Source organism: Trachypithecus francoisi, unplaced genomic scaffold (genome assembly GCF_009764315.1).
Source record: "Trachypithecus francoisi isolate TF-2019V2 unplaced genomic scaffold, Tfra_2.0 Lachesis_group20, whole genome shotgun sequence".
Classification (NCBI taxonomy): Eukaryota; Metazoa; Chordata; class Mammalia; order Primates; family Cercopithecidae; genus Trachypithecus; species Trachypithecus francoisi.
The window spans coordinates 18,326,589-18,345,872 of record NW_022681466.1 but is presented as its reverse complement, the minus strand read 5'-3'; the positions used below and the strand labels follow the sequence as shown (position 1 = coordinate 18,345,872).

General features: G+C 51.6%; 2 protein-coding genes across 5 annotated transcripts in view; one reads left to right on the top strand and one right to left on the bottom strand.

Moving 5' to 3' along the window:
* The first annotated feature begins 58 nt into the window (after positions 1–58).
* Positions 59–8,366, top strand: CNP (2',3'-cyclic nucleotide 3' phosphodiesterase). 3 transcript variants are annotated; one of them, XM_033183010.1, is made up of 4 exons: positions 59–263; positions 1,328–2,000; positions 5,300–5,439; positions 6,669–8,366. In XM_033183010.1, the coding sequence occupies exons 1-4, from the start codon at positions 261–263 to the stop codon at positions 7,116–7,118; spliced, it is 1,266 nt and encodes a 421-aa protein (XP_033038901.1). In that variant the 5' UTR covers positions 59–260; the 3' UTR covers positions 7,119–8,366. The 3 variants fall into 3 exon arrangements, with proteins under 3 accessions (XP_033038901.1, XP_033038903.1, XP_033038902.1); XM_033183012.1 differs by lacking the exon at positions 59–263 and adding an exon at positions 355–580; XM_033183011.1 differs by lacking the exon at positions 59–263 and adding an exon at positions 553–689.
* Positions 8,367–9,595: 1,229 nt separating this feature from the next.
* DNAJC7 (DnaJ heat shock protein family (Hsp40) member C7) overlaps positions 9,596–19,284 on the bottom strand; it is a 43,613-nt gene continuing 33,924 nt past the window's right edge. For both annotated transcript variants that reach the window (XM_033183008.1, XM_033183009.1), the window contains exons 10-14: positions 16,794–16,867; positions 15,295–15,441; positions 14,905–15,057; positions 10,715–10,777; positions 9,596–9,933 (exon numbers count right to left, since the gene is read on the bottom strand). In XM_033183008.1, the coding sequence (XP_033038899.1) occupies positions 9,896–9,933; positions 10,715–10,777; positions 14,905–15,057; positions 15,295–15,441; positions 16,794–16,867 (475 nt within the window). In that variant the 3' untranslated portion in view covers positions 9,596–9,895. The remainder of the gene's footprint in view (positions 9,934–10,714; positions 10,778–14,904; positions 15,058–15,294; positions 15,442–16,793; positions 16,868–19,284) is intronic.

The following is a 19,284-nucleotide window of genomic DNA, read 5'->3' as shown; positions in this document are numbered from 1 at the left end:
GCGGAGCGGGCGCGCGCAGGGGGCGGGGCCGGGCCGGGGTTCCCGCGCGCGGCGGGAGTTTCGGGTTTCGGTTCGCAGCGCCTGCGCGCAGAGGGGACGGCCCGCCCCAGCCCGCCCGGGTGCCCGCTCCGCCCCCGGACTATGTAAAGCGGCCGGGCTGGGGTCGTGCCACCGCTGGACTCCCGTGTCCCTCCGCGCAGGCGGGCGGCCTCGGAGCGCTGGTGCCGACAGAGGCGGCGACGGCGGCGCCCCTCCTCATCATGGTGAGAGGCCGGGCGGGGCCGGGCACGGGGTAGCACCGGGGCAGGAAACGAGTGTCGGGGCCCCTTGGGAGGAAGCGTCTTGCAAACGAGGACCCGGGGCTCCGGGCTCGACTTCCAGTTGTCTTGGTACTCAGGGCAGCCCTGAGATCTGGAAGAAGCTGGGCGGGGGGTTTCGGAGTGCCGGAGAGGCCGCTGGAGAGGGAAACGGTAGCGTTCCTCAGGAGGGGACTCGGGACCGTCTCATCACACGGAACCGCTGCCCCGCGCCCGGGTGCGCGCGGGAGGCGGAGCCAGTTCAGAGGAGGGGACCCTTTACGGTAAAAGCTGCCATCCCTTGTGGCTTCTAGAAGATAGGAAAACAAGTGGCTCCGAGAGGCGGTTTTGACACACAGCACAGCGGCGGGCAGAGCTGGATCCTGATTGCAGGTGCCCTGTGCTGCCCTGTCCTGGACAGGCACAAAGACTACGACTTTGTGGGGGCCGGGAGAGGGTAGAGGAGGAGGTGGCAGGCTCGGTGAAAGAGGGCCTTTGTCCAGTGCTCTCCTGCCCTGCCCCCCACCAGCCTTTCTGTGGGACCATTGTCCCCGCATGCCAGACAAGAGAGTATTATCTGTTGCGGCCATTGTTGGGGGAAGGGAGGCAGTCTTGGGGTAACCCGTCTCCACTCCCCACCCTTCTCTGTGCACCAGCCGTGGCAGCTGTGGCTTGGCCCAGACACAGAGACCCCCACCTCCAAAGAGGACGTCCTTAGTAGGTGCCAAGCATATAAGAGTGAGGCCAGTCCCAGAACCGCAGGCTCCTGGCACACCCTGCATGCCTCGAGCACGTTTTCCTTTCCGAGGTGGCAGCAATGGGGAAAGCGCACGCTTAGGAGAGCTTCAGACAAGCTTCCCTCTTCCTCCTCCACGACCAGAAGCGGAAAGGTGCTCCCGGACTGAAAGGGACAGAAGGTCCAGCGCTGCCCTGCTTGGGAAGGCGCCCACACCCAGTCTAGGGACTAGGGGTAAGGCCGGCGGGGAGCCCGCGAAGGACCTGGGCTGACATCTCTTCCCCTCCTTACACAGAACAGAGGCTTCTCCCGAAAAAGCCACACATTCCTGCCCAAGATCTTCTTCCACAAGATGTCATCCTCAGGGGCCAAGGACAAGCCTGAGCTGCAGTTTCCCTTCCTTCAGGATGAGGACACGGTGGCCACGCTGCAAGAGTGCAAGACGCTCTTTATCTTGCGCGGCCTGCCAGGAAGCGGCAAGTCCACGCTGGCACGGGCCATCGTGGAGAAGTACCGTGATGGCACCAAGATGGTGTCGGCTGATGCTTACAAGATCACCCCCGGCGCTCGAGGAGCCTTCTCTGAGGAGTACAAGCGGCTCGATGAGGACCTGGCTGCCTACTGCCGCCGCCGGGATATCAGAATTCTTGTGCTAGATGACACCAACCATGAGCGGGAACGGCTGGAGCAGCTCTTTGAAATGGCCGACCAGTACCAGTACCAGGTGGTGCTGGTGGAGCCCAAGACGGCGTGGCGGCTGGACTGTGCCCAGCTCAAGGAGAAGAACCAGTGGCAGCTGTCGGCTGATGACCTGAAGAAGCTGAAGCCTGGGCTGGAGAAGGACTTCCTGCCGCTCTACTTCGGCTGGTTCCTGTCCAAGAAGAGCTCCGAGATCCTCCGCAAAGCCGGCCAGGTCTTCCTGGAAGAGCTGGGGAACCACAAGGCCTTCAAGAAGGAGCTGCGACAATGTAGGTGGCAGGGTGGGGCCTTATTCATAAGCACACCTTGCTGGGCACAGGGCGCTGTGGGCATAGGACCATGGGGCACGAAGCAGCAGGAGGCAGAGAAAGGCTCACCTCAGAGCGGGCGGGGCAAGCAGTGTGTCCCAGTGGTAGCCTTGGGGAGTTGGCAGCACACTGGGAACACGGCGGCCTCCCAGAGCTCCTTTCCTCCCACTACACCTTTCCTTCTAGCCCTCTTCTCTCTGACACCCTTCTCCCAGGTTGAATGTAGACCACCGTCCCCGTCTTGGAGGTCGGAAAAACTGTAGTAACAGGAAATATGTCCTCTTCTAATGTAACCTTAGAGGGGGAATCAAGCCCAGTGTTTTCCAACTCATTTTTAGCAGCAGAATCATGTTCCAAAATAATAATAATAATGACATGAAATTGTAAGCTGCAAAAAAATTAAAACTAGGACTATTGTGGCTTCACTGGGGATGATTCTCAGGCCTCGGGCTACTTGATTTACTCATAGGTTTGTGGCATCTTACAGCTCCAGAGGACACACACTTAGGCCAAAACCTGTTTTCAGATGGAAAAACACGGGCCCAGGAGGGATGCGGGGTTTACGGGCTTGAACCCTGGACTCTAGCTGGGTTCTCTCTTGGCATGGGCTTTTTGCTCCAGTGATAGGTTTGGGATAAAAAGGGGTCCTGGTGGCTCTCCTGCAGTGACCTGTTGGAGAAATGTCACCCACTAATCCATCTATATGCCTTTAGGCCATTTCTGGTTGCCCCCAATTTTATTTATTTATTTATTTATTTTGACACAGGGTCTCCCTCTGTTGCCCAGGCTGGAGTGCAGTGCACTATCTCAGCTCACTGCAACCTCTGCCTGTCAGGTTCAAGCAATTCTCCTGTTTCAGCCTCCCCAGTAGCTAGGACTACAGGTGTGTGCCACCACATCCAGCTAATTTTTGTATTTTTAGTAGAGACGGGGGTGTCACAATGTTGGCCAGGCTGGTCTCGAACTCCTGACCTCAGGTGATCTGCTTGCCTCGGCCTCCCAAAGTGCTGGGATTACAGGCGTGAGCCACTGCGCCTGGCTGCCCCCAATTTTACATGATCTTCTTACCTGAAATAGCCCCACTCTGGTTTGTTGACATTGTGTATATTGCACAGAAGCAGGGAATTTGTGCCAGTATGGGTTCTCAGAGAACTTTTTTCTCAGCTCCTAAACTTGAACTCTGCAGTGAACTGTGGTGCTTGCAGTGACATTGGCCAGGAGCAAGCCCTGTACCTGTGAGCTGGTGGCTCTGCCCTGGAGTGACTACTGCTCAAAGTTGCTTTTAATATTTATTTATTTATGAGATGGAGTCTCTCTCTGTCACCCAGGCTGGAGTGCAGTGGCATGATCTTGGCTCACTGCAACCTCCGCCTCCTGGGTTCAAGCAGTTCTCTGCCTCAGCCTCCTAAGTAGCTGGGAATACAGGCACCTGCCACCATGCCTGGCTAATTTTTATTTTTATTTATTTATTTATTTATTTTGAGACGGAGTCTCGTTGTGTCGCTCAGGCTGGAGGGCAGTGGCGCGATCTCAGCTCACTGCAAGCTCCGCCTCCTGGGTTCACGCCATTCTCCTGCCTCAGCCTCCCGAGTAGCTGGGACTACCGGCGCCCGCCACCACGCCCGGCTAGTTTTTTGTATTTTTTAGTAGAGACAGGGTTTCACCATGTTAGCCAGGATGGTCTTGATCTCCTGACCTCATGATCCGCCCATCTCGGCCTCCCAAAGTGCTGGGATTACAGGCTTGAGCCACCGCGCCCGGCCTTATTTTTTAATTTATTTTGAGACAGTCTCATTTGGCTGCCCAGGCTGGAGTGCAGTGGGGCAATTCAGCTTACTGCAACCTCCATCTCCCGGGTTCAAGCAGTCCTCCTGCCTCAGCCACCCAAGTAGCTAGGATTACAGGTACCCGCCACTATGCTTCGCTAATTTATAAATTTTTAGTCGAGACAGGGTTTCACCATGTTGGCCAGGCTGGTCTCAAACGCCTGACCTCAAGTGATCCACCCACCTCGGCCTCCCAAGTTGCCGGGATTACAGGCGCTAGCCACCGTGTCCAGCCTATTTTATTTGTAAAGGAAAACTGGAATCTTTTTCTGCCCACGGTTACAGCAGGAGAAATGTAATAGACCAGCAAGGCTGCTCTCAGGAGAGGCCTTCCTCCCCTCTGGAGGGCAAGACATCCTCACGGGACTCAATTCAGAATGTAACAGGAAAAAGCGAGTGACTCCAAAGACAGCCACAGGTGTGGAGTCTGGAAATGAAAATCACAGATAATCCACTCCCCTTTGTGTCTTCCAGCCCCATAATGTCACCCCATTATAGCCCAAGACCCTTTCTGTACCAGGAGGGCCCCCATAGGCTCTCATCCCCCAAACCGGCCTGCAAGGTGTGTATTAAACTGATGGTGACGTTGTGACTGTCCAGATGGGCCCCTGAGTGAAATGGGTCACTACTGATAGTTCCCTGGTGGTCCTGGGAACACTAGGGTGTATGGTCACCCTAATGGTTGTGCTGGATTGATAGATAGGGTTGGTCACTTGCCCCAGGCCGATGGCTGGTGCACAGCAGGGCTGAGATGTTCACTGTGTTCTGGCTGTTTCCACCGTACCACATTGTTCCCAGCCCTGTTTTCTTTCCACCCCACTTTTTGAGATGTGGTGCTAGTAAATCTTAGATTCCCTTGGCCTGTACTGCCTGTCTCTGTTACAAATGCCTTAGAGTTTGGGGAAGAGATGGAAAGATCTATACAATGTAAAGCCAGAGAATTTTAACTTTTTTTTTTTTTGAGACGGAGTCTTGCTCTGTCACCCAGGCTGGAGTCCAGTGGCGCGATCTCGGCTCACTGCATCCTCTGCCTCCTGGGTTCAAGCAGTTCTCTACCTCAGCCTCCCGAGTAGCTGGGATTACAGGCATCCACCACCACACCCGGCTAATTTCTTTGTATTTTTAGTAGACAGGGTTTCACCATCTTGGCCAGGCTGATCTTGAACTCCTGACCTCGTGATCCGCCCACCTCGGCCTCCCAAAGTGCTGGGATTACAGGTGTGAGCCACCGCACCCGGCCTGCGAATTTTAACTTTTTATTGCTCTAAAGCTGCCATTAGTTTGACCACCTAACAAACGAATGAGCTGTAGTGGGTTGCTGGAGAGGTGATGCTTAGCGTCTGAGTGTTTTGCGCTGGGCCTCTGTGGTCCTGGTGGCGGGTGATGGTATGCCCCTGCTCCCCTGCCCTGACTGCACCCTTTTTCTCCTGGCAGTTGTCCCTGGGGATGAGCCCAGGGAGAAGATGGACTTGGTCACCTACTTTGGAAAGAGACCCCCAGGCGTGCTGCACTGCACAACCAAGTTTTGTGACTACGGGAAGGCTCCTGGGGCGGAGGAGTATGCTCAACAAGATGTGAGTGTTCCCCAGGGACACATGCGGGAGGTGGGAGGTTGCAGAAGAAGGGGCTGTGGCATCTTCTGGAGATGGTACTGGTGCCAGGCAGGGACCAAAACCAGATGGCAGCTCAAGAAAAATGGCCATCTCCTCCTAGCTCCCCTGTCCCCAGGCATAGTTGCATAGACCTCAGCCGCAGGTTCTAAGGAGCCTGCCCTGGCAGTATCGCCAGCCTGTGCATTCGCCTGCCCCTAAGCACCTCCACCTTCTGCAGATTCATGGAGAATGCTGGTCCGCAGTGGGCTCCTGCTCTGGCCTCTCTGAGCCTGTTTTACCTTCCAAAGACTAGGAGTCCCTCACCACCAGGGAGCCTGGTGCACTGAGGTCCCCAGGTCTGAGGTCTGGCCTGGCCCGAGAGTGAGGAAGTTTCATACGATAGTGAAGCTTATTGGCTAATGGGTATGAGACCTTTCTGCGCCACACAGCTGGCATCTTACACCCACACAGCCACTGACAGTGATCCCTGAATGCCAGGCATGTCGCCCAGATCCACACAGTCTCCAGCCTGCAAGTGTCCACCCTCAAGTCCACTCTCCCACTTCTCTGCCTAGGTTATTAGCACAATCGTTTGTTCACTGGAGTGTCCTCCCAAATGGAAGCTCCCTGAGGGTGTTTTTAGGTTTCGTTGACCCCTGTGGTTCCAACACCCTAGCATAGTGGAATGAATATGTAACAGCTGAGCTGCCATCCCTAACCATACCTTCATTTAGCATTTATTAAGTACCCATTTCATGCCAGACACTGTTGGGACAAGGGATCGTGAGCAAAAATAGAAAAGCTTTTATGCTGAGATGGGATGGGCTTTCTCAGAGTTAACCACATTAACTCTGGAGTAGGCTCTGGTTCTCCCTGTTTTATGGGTGACGAAGCCAAGGCACCGAGAGGTCAGCCAGCCTGCTGAGGCCGGAAGCAAGTGTGCAGGGAGCTGGGCTCCCTCAGGAAGTCCGGCTCTCCCCATGTGGCCCTGTCTGAGTGCCTTTGCGTTTCTCACCTGAGCCTGGAGCGCCCGGGGAAGGTGCGTGCCGCAGGTGTTAGTGGATGCTGGGCCTATACTCGACCCCTGCTCAGCTGTGCTCACTTCTGTTCGACTTCCCCCTCCTCTCCTCCAGGAGGGACCCTCCCTGGGTCAGCTGTTCCTCAAGAGCCCACCATCTCTAGCTTGGGCCCCTCTTTCTCACTCTCCCCAGGTGGTAAAGAAATCTTACTCCAAGGCCTTCACACTGACCATCTCTGCCCTCTTTGTGACACCCAAGACGACTGGGGCCCGGGTGGAGTTGAGTGAGCAGCAGCTGCAGTTGTGGCCGAGTGATGTGGACAAGCTGTCACCCACCGACAACCTGCCGCGGGGGAGCCGCGCCCACATCACCCTCGGCTGCGCAGCTGACGTAGAGGCCGTGCAGACGGGCCTTGACCTCTTAGAGATTCTACGGCAGGAGAAGGGGGGCAGCCGAGGCGAGGAGGTGGGCGAGCTAAGCCGGGGCAAGCTCTATTCCTTGGGCAATGGGCGCTGGATGCTGAACCTGGCCAAGAACATGGAGGTCAGGGCCATCTTCACGGGGTACTACGGAAAAGGCAAACCCGTGTCCACGCAAGGCAGCCGGAAGGGGGGCGCCTTGCCGTCCTGCACCATCATATGAGTGTTCTCACCACCACGTATGCCCCTAGAAGGGAAGGGGAGGAGAGGGAAATGTGCCCTCTGCTTGATCCTTGTTTTGTGATTTTTTTTTTTTTTTTTTTTTTACTCAAAGTTAACTTACCTGTAACTTTTTAAAAACTTGTACAATAACTGACCCTCCCTTCCTGTCCGTCCTCTTCCCCTCTAATGCTCACACTTCCAACACAAGGTGGGCGGGGAGGCACCATTCAGGAACCTGGACCAAAGCTAACGAGGCTGGACCAAGCCAGGAATGGGGCCACAGCCAGAACCCCGAGCCCTACTTCCAGGTTCTGGTTAGCTCAGCCCCAGCCCAGCCGCTCTGCCCAGAGCTGGGCGAGTGGGGAGACACCTCAGAACCCCGCAAAACCCACTGACCAGAGGCAAAAGGCAGTGGGGCTGAGGGTAGTTTTCCATGGTCACAGAGAACTAGTGGTGGCTTTGAGAAAGGGAGGACCTCTGGGCTTTGATTCCATCTCCTTGTCTTTTTTCTTTGTTTTTAGAGCCAGGGTCCTGCTGTCTCCCAAGCTGGAGTGCAGTGGTGCGATCATGGCTCACTGCAGCCTTGAACTCCTGGGCTCAAGCCATCCTCCTGAGTGATCCCATTTCTTAATCAGCATAGCCCCAAGAAGGCTGGGGCTATTTACCAGGGTACAAAAAGGAGCTTACCTCCCACCTTTGGTCCTAAGTCCCTGCCTCCTCCCCTGCACACCATAACTAGGTAACAGTTTGATAACTAGGGAAGAAAGCAGAACAGTTAAGCAGCCGCCACATCCCCGCTGGCTGGGGGCCTCACTCCAGGAAGGGGCTGGACTGGCCGTCCTTTCCAGTGGCGTGACTCCTCTGTGTAGATTGGGAGATCGAGGCCAGAGGCAGCACCCTGGTGAGGAAGCTCCAGTCCTGCTCTCTACCCAGCCCATTTTGCCTCCATGGTGCCTCTGGAGGCCTCTGGGCCTCCTCTAACGGGGGCTGGTGGGCACCAAGAGCCAATGGAGTAGACCCCTGGCTGGTAAGGGCCAAGTCCCACCGGTTGCTTCTGGGAAGGGGTTTCTAACACTGGTCTATGTGCTGTGGTTCCTGGGGTGCCCTCCACTGCCCTCTGTTCAGTAACAGGGCCTTGCTAATCAGGTTGTCACTCAACAAAAGTACTTTGGATTTAAGTTACTATCCTGGCTTTGCCCAACCTCAGCAACTTGTAAGACTGATAATGAAATAAATCATGTTAATCCTAGCTGTGTGCAGTCTCTCTTACCCTTCTGTGCCCAGCTCAGTCTTCCCTACGGCTGGGTGTATTAGGACTGGCTTTGTCCCACAGCTTGGGGCCATCGGTCCTGTCTCCCCTCTGCTGGCCGGGCACAGCTGTGGTGAGGTTGGGCAGCTGAACAGTGTTGGCTTTCATGAGGAGGCAGAAAGCAGAGGCTGGCCTCAGACTCATACAGAAGGTGGGGGTTGGCTGGGTATGAGGGACATGGAGCACAAAAGCCTCTCATCCCCCATTAACCAGGGCACCAGGCCCATAGGTGTCCTCAGCCCACTGGATCAGAAAGCTCTCAGTAAGACCTGAAGCTCCTCGTATGGGTTTCTCCCAGTTCTCTAGGGAAGGCCACCTGTAGGTCACTGCAACTTCAAGCACCAGGGAAGACCTAACATTTGAGTCCCTTCCAGGCCATCAGAGGCCTAGTCAGCCACAAGGGAAACTTCCCAGGCCTGACTCAGGCATCATTTCACCATGGCTAAGGCACCAGCCGGGGAAGACTGGAAAGAAAGGGGCAGGAGCTCAGATGAAAAGAAATCCTAAGTTACCTTTCTAGGTCAAGGCCTGTCCCTGGCCATCTCTGAGCTTCAGCTAGAGCTTCAAGTCTCTGTCTAGAGCTCCTGGGAAGGCTACTTACATTGAACACCATGCTTGACAGGACAGCATGGTGCATGCCGCTGCATCCGTGAGCAGCATGTCTCCTGCATGCAGAAAGGGAGCAGAGAAGGCCAGGGGTTTTTGCTAAAAATAGTGAGTGGCCAGACCAGAGCTGTGGAGCCACCTGTCCCACTTCAAACAGGTCTGGGGGTCAGGAGGCAGGGTTTTATCTCTGTCTACCATCTCCCTCAAACCCACACTGCAACAGGAACTGTGAGAGCCTTTGTAAATAAACTGCCCTGTCTAGGTCAGTACCCACCTGAACTTTGGACGCACACAGCTTCTAGTGATTTCTGGGGCCCCACTGTAAAGTGAGCATGCTTTCTGAACTCGCTTCTCCGTGACTGATGTCAGGCTGGGCCCAGCGGCACAGCCAGGGCCTGCCTAGCACTCACATGCTGGACAGGTCTGGGAGAGGCAGAGTGCCCCACCTGCCACTAGGCTTGGTGCCCACAGCCCACCTGTGGCAGCTTGCTGCACCCGAAGTCCAGGTCGGCCTCAGCTCTGGCTCACAGACTATGGAGACAAAGCAGATGCCAGAGCAAAGGGCCAGAAAGGGTCAAAACATTTTATTCTCTTCTTTTTTTTCTTTTTTAATAAAGTTAAACAGTAAAACAAAAATTCACAAGCTGCCTCCCTGTCCACCCCGCCTCCCTCCCCTGCCCATGGTCTTCGGCATTGGTTCCCTTTGCTCCACCCCACTCACAGAGACACAGGGCATCCAACTGAGAAAACGAAACTGCTCTAAGTACATGGAGACGTGATGAAGGGAGGAGGTGAACTGTTTCCACATTCAAGATTAAACTGAGTGAATCTGCATTTTCTGGGTTCTGGGTGGTTGCCCTTCATTAGCCAAATTGAAAAAAGAAACTCCCTGGACCAGATGCTGAAAGAGAAAAGAAGGGCTTGGTAGTTGGCTCTGGATTTTCTAGGGAAGATCACTTTGTTCTGATTATGGAAAAGTCTTCAAGGGTTGCTTCAAACTCAAACGCAGAGAGAAACTCTATGGGTAGCAAACAGCTCAGGCTGTTTTGGGGTGCAAGAGGGAGTAGGTGACCATATTATACGTGGGCAGCTTCTAAACACCTTTGCTCAGGCCGGGCGCGGTGGCTCAAGCCTGTAATCCCAGCACTTTGGAGGCCGAGACGGGCGGATCACGAGGTCAGGAGATCGAGACCATCTGGCTAACACGGTGAAACCCCGTCTCTACTAAAAAATACAAAAAACTAGCCGGGCGACGAGGCGGGCGCCTGTAGTCCAGCTACTCGGGAGGCTGAGACAGGAGAATGGCGTGAACCCGGGAGGCGGAGCTTGCAGTGAGCTGAGAGCCGGCCACTGCACTCCAGCCTGGGCGGCAGAGCAAGACTCCGTCTCAAAAAAAAAAAAAAAAAAAAAAAAAAAAACACCTTTGCTCTTGCAGAGAAGCCTCAGCAGTAGGCAGTCAGAGATGCCCCTGACCCTGCCGAGATGCAGTGGCTAAAGGTCCCAAGGCAAGGGGTGCCTTCCTGTCTTCATCCTTAGCAACAGCCGAGTGGATAGATGCCATGCTAGATGAGAATTCAGCCACCCCCTCTCATGGCCCCTCTGACTCCCGAAGAGCTGCCTAAGTGGCAGTGAGTGTGTTGGCCTGTGATCTGGGAACTCCCAGGAACAGCAGGCCTACCTACCTTCAAAGCTGAAGCCGCCAGGACCGCCGAAGAAAGCTTTGAAGATATTGTTTGGATCAAAATCTGTAGAGCAAGGCAAGTAACATGGAAGGGAAGAAAAGGTGAAAAATTAGAAATGTTTGAAGAGAACTGATGACACTGAGAACAGATCTCCAAAGCTTTCCTGGAGAGTCTCACTCCCTCCTTTCCCAACACTTCAGACTGCAGGTGAGCCAACCTGCCCCACCCCGTGCAAACATGCTACCTGATCCCACTCCTAGGACATGTTCCCTTCTCCTTCCAAGTGCTACCCCAAAGGAAAGCTTTCTCTGCTTCCGCTTGCTTTGCTGGGCTGTTTTCTCAACAAATGGAATGCCATTTGCACTTACACAAGACTTTCCCCATACTCTGTCTCCCTATAATGCTGGAGCGGCTACTAAAAAGGATAAAATGTGTCACTTAAATGTTACCAAAAATAAATATAAGAACAAGATCTAGGATGTACTGTAATTGATTCCATGTCTTTTACTCTGTAGACTCTAGGCTAGAAAAAAAGCTATGGTTTATTAGCTGGGCATGGTAGCTCACACTTATAATCCCAGCACTTTTGCGAGTCTTGAGGTGGGAGGATTGCTTGAGCCCAGGAGTTCGAGGCTGCAGTAAGCTATGATCACAACACTGCACCCCAACCAGGGTGACAGAGCGAGACTTTGTTTCAATAACAACAACAACAAACCAACAAAAACACCTACTAGGTGCAAGGTACTGGGTACTTTGCATACATTACGTTAGTTAATCCTAGTAATGATTTGTCAGGGTAAGTATCATTCCCAACTAATACTCAACAAAACATATGTGGGTAGTTCAAGTAAGTTGCCCACGATCACATGGCAGCGAAAGCAGCAGAACTGGAAAATCCAACTCCTGGCTGACTATGCACTTTTGCGAGGCCACAGCATGTCTGATGGCCCCATCCCTGACTGACTTCCCAAGCTACACAGAAGGACTGATCCCCACCAGGTGATCCCACAGCCACCTTGTGCCCAGAGTGAGTTTCTCTGCTTGCAGCTGCGTATCTTCCTGGGCCTCCCCTGCTTAGTGAATGACCCCAAGAGTCAGCTATGCCTGTCACTCTCCCCAACACATCTGAATAGCAACCAGCTCCTGCTGAGTCTACCACTAACTCCCGACTGTGCCCTCCAATCCTTTCCTACCTTTTGTCTTCGTTCCATCTCCATCCTCCTTACTCCCTCCAACCACCACCTCCTCACCTCTATCACAAATATATTTCCAAAGCCAAAATCTGGTCCACAGTGCCCCTATTTAAAACTCTTCACGGCCGGGCGCGGTGGTTCACACCTGTAATCCCAACACTTTGGAAGTCCAAAGCGGGCGGATCACGGAAGTCAGGAGATCGACATCATCCTGACAAAGTGAAACCCTGTCTCTACTAAAACCCAAAAAATTAGCCAGGCATGGTGGTGGGCGCCTGTAGTCCCAGCTACTCAGGAGGCTGAGGCAGGAGAATGGCGTGAACCTGGGAAGCAGAGCTTGCAGTGAGCAGAGATTGTGCCACTGCACTCCAGCCCGTGCAACAGAGCAAGACTCCGTCTCAAAACAAAACAAAACAAAAACTCTTCACTAGCTTTTGACTGCTTATAGCTCTTCTTAACTGCTGGGCAGAGGAACATGTTTATTATGGTGAACCTAGGTTTATTAAACACAAATCCCCCCACACTGAACTGGAGAGGACTCAGCATTATCTATATAGTACCATCATTCTTATTTTAAATTCTGGCTGGGTGCGGTGGCTCACACCTGTCATCCCAACACTTTGGGAGGCCAAGGTGGGCGGATCACATGAGGTCAGGAGTTTGAGACCAGCCTGGCCAATGTGGTGAAACCCCGTCTCTATTAAAAATATAAAAATTAGCCGGGTGTGGTGGCGTGTGCCTGTAATCTCAGCTACTCAGGAGGCTGAGGTAGGAGAATTTCTTGAACCTGGGAGGTGGAGATTGCCGTGAGCTGAGATTGCACCACTGCACTCCAGCCTGGGCAACAGAGTGAGACCCTGTCTCAAAAACATAAAAAAAAAATAAACAAATAAATAAATTGCAATAGAAGGCCAGGCACAGTGGCTCACGCCTGTAATCCCAGCACTTTCGGAGGCCAAGGCCAGCAGATCACTTATGGTCAGGAGTTCAAGACCAGCCTGGCCAACATGGTAAAACCCCATCTCTACTAAAAATGCAAAAATTAGCTAGGCATGGGGGTAGGTGTCTGTAATCCCATCTACTCAGGAGGCTGAGGCAGGAGAACTGCTTGAACCCGGGAGGCAGAGGTTGTAGTGAGCCGAGATTTTCTTAGTGGAAGAGATGGTAGGTCTGTGCACCGTTCACAGGTCAGGGCCTCTTTTTTTTGAGACAAGTCTTGCTCTGTGGCCAGGCTGGAGTGCAATGGCGCAATCTTGGCTCACTGCAGCCTCCGCCTCCCAGGTTCAAGCGATTCTCCTGTCTCAGCCTCCCAAGTAGCTGGTACTACAGGCGTGCGACACCATGCCCAGCTAATTTTTATATTTTTAGTAGAGATGGGGTTTCACCATGTTGGGCAGGTTGGTCTCGATCTCTTGACCTTGTGATCTGCCTGCCTTGTTCTTTCAAAGTGCTGGGATTACAGGCGTGAGCCACCATGCCTGGCAAATTTTTGGGCAGACAACTTATAGTGAAGACTGACTGAATTAATTAATTAATTAATTTTTGAGATGGAGTCTCACTCTGTAGCCCAAGCTGGACTACAGTGGCGCACTCTCGGCTCACTGCAACCTCTGCCTCCCGGGCTCAAGAGATTTTTGTGCTTCAGTTTCCTGAGTAGCTTGGACCTCTGGCATGCACCACTACGCTCAGCTAATTTTTTTGTATTTTAGTAGAGAGTACAATTTTTTTGGTATTTTATATGTTGCCCAGGGTGGTCTCGAACTCCTGAGCTCAGGTGATCCGCCCGCCTTGGCCTCCCAAAATGCTGGGATTACAGGCGTGAGCCACTGTGCCCGGCTCACAGGTCAGGGCTTCTTATCTCTGACAGCCCACAGTGAGCAACAATATTGACAATAGCTATGCTTTATATCATGCTAAGTCTTTTGGGAAATTAAAATCTGTGAGTGTTTATAGGAATGTATGACACACATAAATGTCAGCATACACTTTGCAGTGGGTAAAGAAGAACTTCCAGATAATAGGAAAATGCCCATATTCCTTACCACATACAGCCCTCATGGCTGCTGAGCTCTGATCCAGCTACTTGCTGGCCTTCCACCACCACTTGCCTCTAGCACCCTACCCCTTTATTTTCCTAGACCGAACCCCCTGCAGATCCCCAAAGGGGTCATGCTTTGCTTTTCTGGGGGGGAAGGATGGAGTCTCACTCTGTTGCCCAGGCTGGAATGCAGTGGCGCCATCTTGGCTCACTGCAACCTCCACCTCCCAGACTCAAGTAGCTGGGATTACAGGCATGCACCACCACACCTGGCTAATTTTTCTTTTTTCTTTCTTTCTTATTTTTTAAAATTGAGACAAAGTCTTGCTCTGTTGCTCAGGCTGGATGGAGCACAGTGGCATGATCTCAGCTCACTGCAACCTCTGCCTCCAGGGTTCAAGTGATTCTCATGCCTCGGCTTCCCGAGTAGCTGGGATTACAGGCGCCTGCCACCACACCTGGCTAATTTTTGTGTTTTAGTAGAGACAAAGTTTCACCATGTTGGCCAGGCTGGTCTCAAACTCCTGACCTCTGGTGATCCACCTGCTTTGGCCTCCCAAAGTGGTAGGATTACAGGCATGAGCCACCACACCCGGCCTAATTTTTGTATTTGTAGTACAGACAGGGTTTCACCATGTTGGTCAGGCTGGTCTTGAACTCCTGATCTCAAGTGATCTGCTCGCCTCGGCCTCCCAAAGTGCTGGGATTACAGGCAGGAGCCATGGGGCCATGCTTTTCTGCACTTCCAAGCCTTCCCTTGCTAGCGCTCGCCTCCTCAGAGCTCACTGCACACTGTGAACCTGCCACATTTGACTGCATTTGTTTGACTCCATGTCTATTACTGTTTGGACCAGGGATCAGATTTGGCCCAAACAGACTCTCCCTCTGGAGCATCTTTGGAAAAAATTCGAACATTCTGCAGCTGTCAAATTCATCCCAGGCTGCCCCAGCCAACTCACCACCCATATTCATGCCCTCCTCATCTAGGTCCTGTCCACTGTCATAACGAGTCTTTTTCTTGGGATCAGAGAGGATAGTAAAGGCCTCTCCAACTTCCTTGAACTTCTTCTCCTCCTCCTTCTGAACCTCAGCACTGGCTCCACTATGCCGATCTAAAGTGGGGAGTAAAATAACAACTCAGAGGAAATCAAAGTTTCAAGAAAACAAAATTTAAGAGAAAAACCACTTTATGTCTGATTTTGGAATTTGGCATTTCCCAAAATTTGGAGTCTGCAACACCTTATTCTCAGGTGAAGAACCTCTCCAAGGTGTCACCTCTGGACCAAGTCTGGCAGTTGGCCTGCCCTGCAGGTTCTTCCCACTGAGCCCACTGCCCCCACCTACTCTACCTGGATGGTGCATCAAGGCCCGTTTCCGATAAGCTTTCTTGATCTCGTCCTCAGAGGCATTCTTGTCCACTCCCAGAATCTTGTAGTAATCTTTCCTCTTACTCTTCTTCAGTTCCAGCTGTGCATTTTTTAGGAGCTGTTTGTGTTCTAGAGGAAGACATCTGGCATCAGTGGACAAATCTGACTCTGGTGTTTCCCTCACCAGGTCTCAGCCCAGCTGCCTGGGAGTTACAGGCCTTGTTAACCATGCCAGGGACTTTCACAGTGCTTTCTTCTGGAGATTAGAAAAAAATCTACTCAGACAGGCACAGTGGCTCACACCTGTAATCCCAGCACTTTGGGAGGCCAAGGCGGGCGGATCACCCGAAGTCAAGAGTTTGAGACTAGCCTGTCCAACATGGTGAAACCCCATCCCTACTAAAAATACAAAAAATTAGCCAGGCATGGTGCCATGTGCCTGTAATCCCAGTTATTCGGAAGGCTGAGGCAGGAGAATTGTTTGAACCTGGGAGGCAAAGGTTGTAGTAGTTAGCTATGATCACACCATTGAACTCCAGCCTGGGTGACAGAGCCGGACTCTGTCTTAACAAAAAAAAAAAAAGAACGGCCGGGCGCGGTGGCTCAAGCCTGTAATCCCAGCACTTTGGGAGGCCGAGACGGGTGGATCATGAGGTCAGGAGATCGAGACCATCCTGGCTAAGACGGTGAAACCCCGTCTCTACTAAAAAAAATACAAAAAAACTAGCCGGGCGATGTGGCGGGCGCCTGTAGTCCCAGTTACTCGGGAGGCTGAGGCAGGAGAATGGCGTAAACCCGGGAGGCGGAGCTTGCAGTGAGCTGAGATCCGGCCACTGCACTCCAGCCCGGGCTACAGAGCGAGACTCCATCTCAAAAAAAAAAAAAAAAAAAAAAAAAAGAAAAAAGAAAAGAAAAAAGAAAATCTACCTAGACTTAGGTTCCTTACTTTAGCCTCACCACACAAAAAAGGAAATGAAAACGACAGGGAGGGATCTGGAACCAGAAAACAGGTGCCTCATGCCTCCCCAGGATCTCTGTTCACTTTTTCTTTTTGTTTTTGAGATGAAGTCTCGCTCTGTCGCCCAGGCTGGAGTATAGTTAAGCAATCTTAGCTCACTGCAACCTCCGCCTCCCAGGTTCAAAGAATTCTTGTGCCCCAGCCTCCTGAGTAGCTGGGATTACAGGCGTGTACCACCATACCCGCTAATTTTTATATTTTTAGTAGAGACGGGGTTTCGCCATGTTGGCCAGTCTGGTCTCAAACTTCTGATCTCAGGTGATCCACCCGCCTCAGCCTCCCGAAGTGCTGGGATTACAGGCATGAGCCACCGTGCCCAGCCTTTGTTCACTTCTTTCTGGCTGGTGATCAAATAAGTTCTAGGTACATCCCTTATCCCTGAATCAAACAACCTTATGTACAGACTTATGGCCTACAAAGAATTCCACACAGTTCCCTGAAAAACAAATGCTTTTAAACTTACCTTTCGTTTTCTCCGTCTGATACACTTTTTCATAGTCTCGTACTGCTTCTTCATACTGTTCTGTGTCCATGTAACTGAAAGGAAATACAAGGCAATATAGCACTCAGACATAAACAGCAATGGTTCTCAGGATCACTCTAAGGCAAGAGGCATGGCTCAAGCAAGAGACACACACTTTTGGTAAGATGCTTCTGAAACAGGAGCCCTTAATCTAGCAGTGAAAGAAAATTAGCTATCATGTCCTCGAGGAAATAGAGGCCGCATGGCACTTGCACCCACCAGCAAAGTGATGTTCAGCTTTGAGCAGAAAGTAATCAAGAGGAAAAAGTTCCTTCTGACACAGAGCCACCTAAGAGGTACTGGACTGCCTTAGAAAAGGCAATGTGAAGGGATCTACTTGATTACTTTGGGTTGAAACACACCAGAGAAAAATTATCAAGTGAATAAATGGGTATGAAAGAGCTTTGAAACCTATAGTGCCATAAACATGCAGGACTAGCTACAATCCAGAGTAGAAGTGGGATTAGTGAGTCACTAAAAGGATCAAGTTCAACCTGGTGGCTGCTGGCAAATCCCTCCACTAAGACCAATCAATGAGAGACGCAGGTGAACAAGACAGAAAAGGGAATTCTAAACACAGGTTGGCTTTTATTTTGGTAGCACAAAAGAAAGGAGGGGCCCTTGGCCCAAGATTAGAGGAATCAAGCTTGATAGGATGATTGCCAGATCTTTTTTGTTATTGTTGTTGAGATGGAGTCTCACTCTGTCACTCAGGCTGGAGTGCAGTGGTGCGATCTCGGCTCACTGCAAGCTCCGCCTCCCAGGTTCATGCCATTCTCCTGCCTCAGCCTCCCGAAAGCTGGGACTACAGGCACCCGCCACCATGCCCGGCTAATTTTTTGTATTTTTTTTAGTAGACCTTGTGATCTGCCTGTGTCGGCCTCCCAGAGTGTTGGGATTACAGATGTGAGCCACCGTGCCTGGCCAACTGCCAGATCTTTTAAGTGTCTCTTCCACAGAAGCAAGTGGCATTTTTCATGCTCAGATAAAATCACTGGCACCAAGGCTGGCCTACCAATTAACGGCTGTGGTAGCAGTTCCAGAGACAGCCACTGTCAGCTGGGGAAGGGGAAGTGATCATGCAGTACAGCTAGCTGCTGAACAAGAGATTCAGTTTCTTACACTGCTACCACCCAAGCCCAGTTTCTTTCTCTCTCTCCTTGAGACGGAGTCTTGCTCTGTTACCCAGGCTGGAGTGCAATGGCACAATCTCCACTCACTGCAACCTCCACCTCCAGGGTTCAAGTGATTATCCTGCCTCAGCCTCCTGAGTAGCTGGGATTTCAGGCGTGTGCCACCATGCCCAGCTAATTTTTTGTATTTTTAGTAGAGATGGGGTTTCATCATGTTGGCCAGGCTGGTCTCAAACTCCGGACCTCGTGATCTGCCTGCCTTGGCCTCCCAAAGTGCTGGGATTACAGGCGTGAGCCACCGGCGCCCGGCACAAGCCCATTTTCACAAATATCACAGATCCCCACCAGCTTGGAGGCCAGGGCAGGAGAGTGCTACCAATGTGGCTGGCAAAAGAGAGGCCCAACATCTTTGGCATATTTGATTTTCTGGTACCATTTTGATTTATGACTTTAAAAAAACCAATGGCCTGCAAACACAGGACATAAATATTACATTAGGAGTTCAGAATCAATTTACAGAATAAAATGTAATATAATTTGAAGTAAGAGAAAATTGATACTTTGATACTGCACTCCAGACTGGGTGACAGAGCTGGATCCTGAATTTTAAAAAAAAAAAAGGAAAACTGATAGCTGATAGCCCTGGGTATAGAATGATGTGACAAATGATTAACCCTGATGAACTTTCTTTAGGTCTATATCTATATGTAATGTATTAAACAAACTATACCAATTTGCATTTTTACTTCATGCTTTTTAAAATTCAGGGATATCCTCACATTTTAATTTTGTTTAAAAGTTGAAGTAGAGGCCGGGCACGGTGACTCAAGCCTGTAATCCTAGCACTTTGGGAGGCTGAGGTGGGCGGATCATGAGGTCAGGAGGTCGAGACCATCCTGGCTAACACGGTGAAACCTTGTCTCTACTAAAAATACAAAAAATTAGCCGGGTGTGGTGGCGGGCGCCTGTAGTCCCAGCTACTTGGGAGGCTGAGGCAGGAGAATGGCGTGAACCCGGGAGGCAGAGCTTGCAGTGAGCTGAGATTGTGCCACTGCACTCCAGCCTGGGCGACAGAGCAAGACTCCGTCTGAAATAACAACATATATACATATATCTTTATAGAGATCGGGTCTCACTATGTTGCTAAGAGATTCAACCACATAAACATGAAAACCATCTATTTCAGAAAGAACCTTAAAAAAGCATTAAAAAAAAAACCAGCAAATGGGGAGAATATGTGCAAGTACCATAACAGACAAGAGTTTAACATCTTTCATGTCAGCGAGCTCATTAACACT

Bases quoted from the DNA above. Each gene is read 5' to 3' on its own strand.
- CNP (XM_033183010.1), top strand. The intron at 2,001-5,299 runs GTAGGTGGCAGG...TTCTCCTGGCAG, and splicing joins CAAGAAGGAGCTGCGACAAT to TTGTCCCTGGGGATGAGCCC. The intron at 5,440-6,668 runs GTGAGTGTTCCC...CACTCTCCCCAG, and splicing joins AGGAGTATGCTCAACAAGAT to GTGGTAAAGAAATCTTACTC.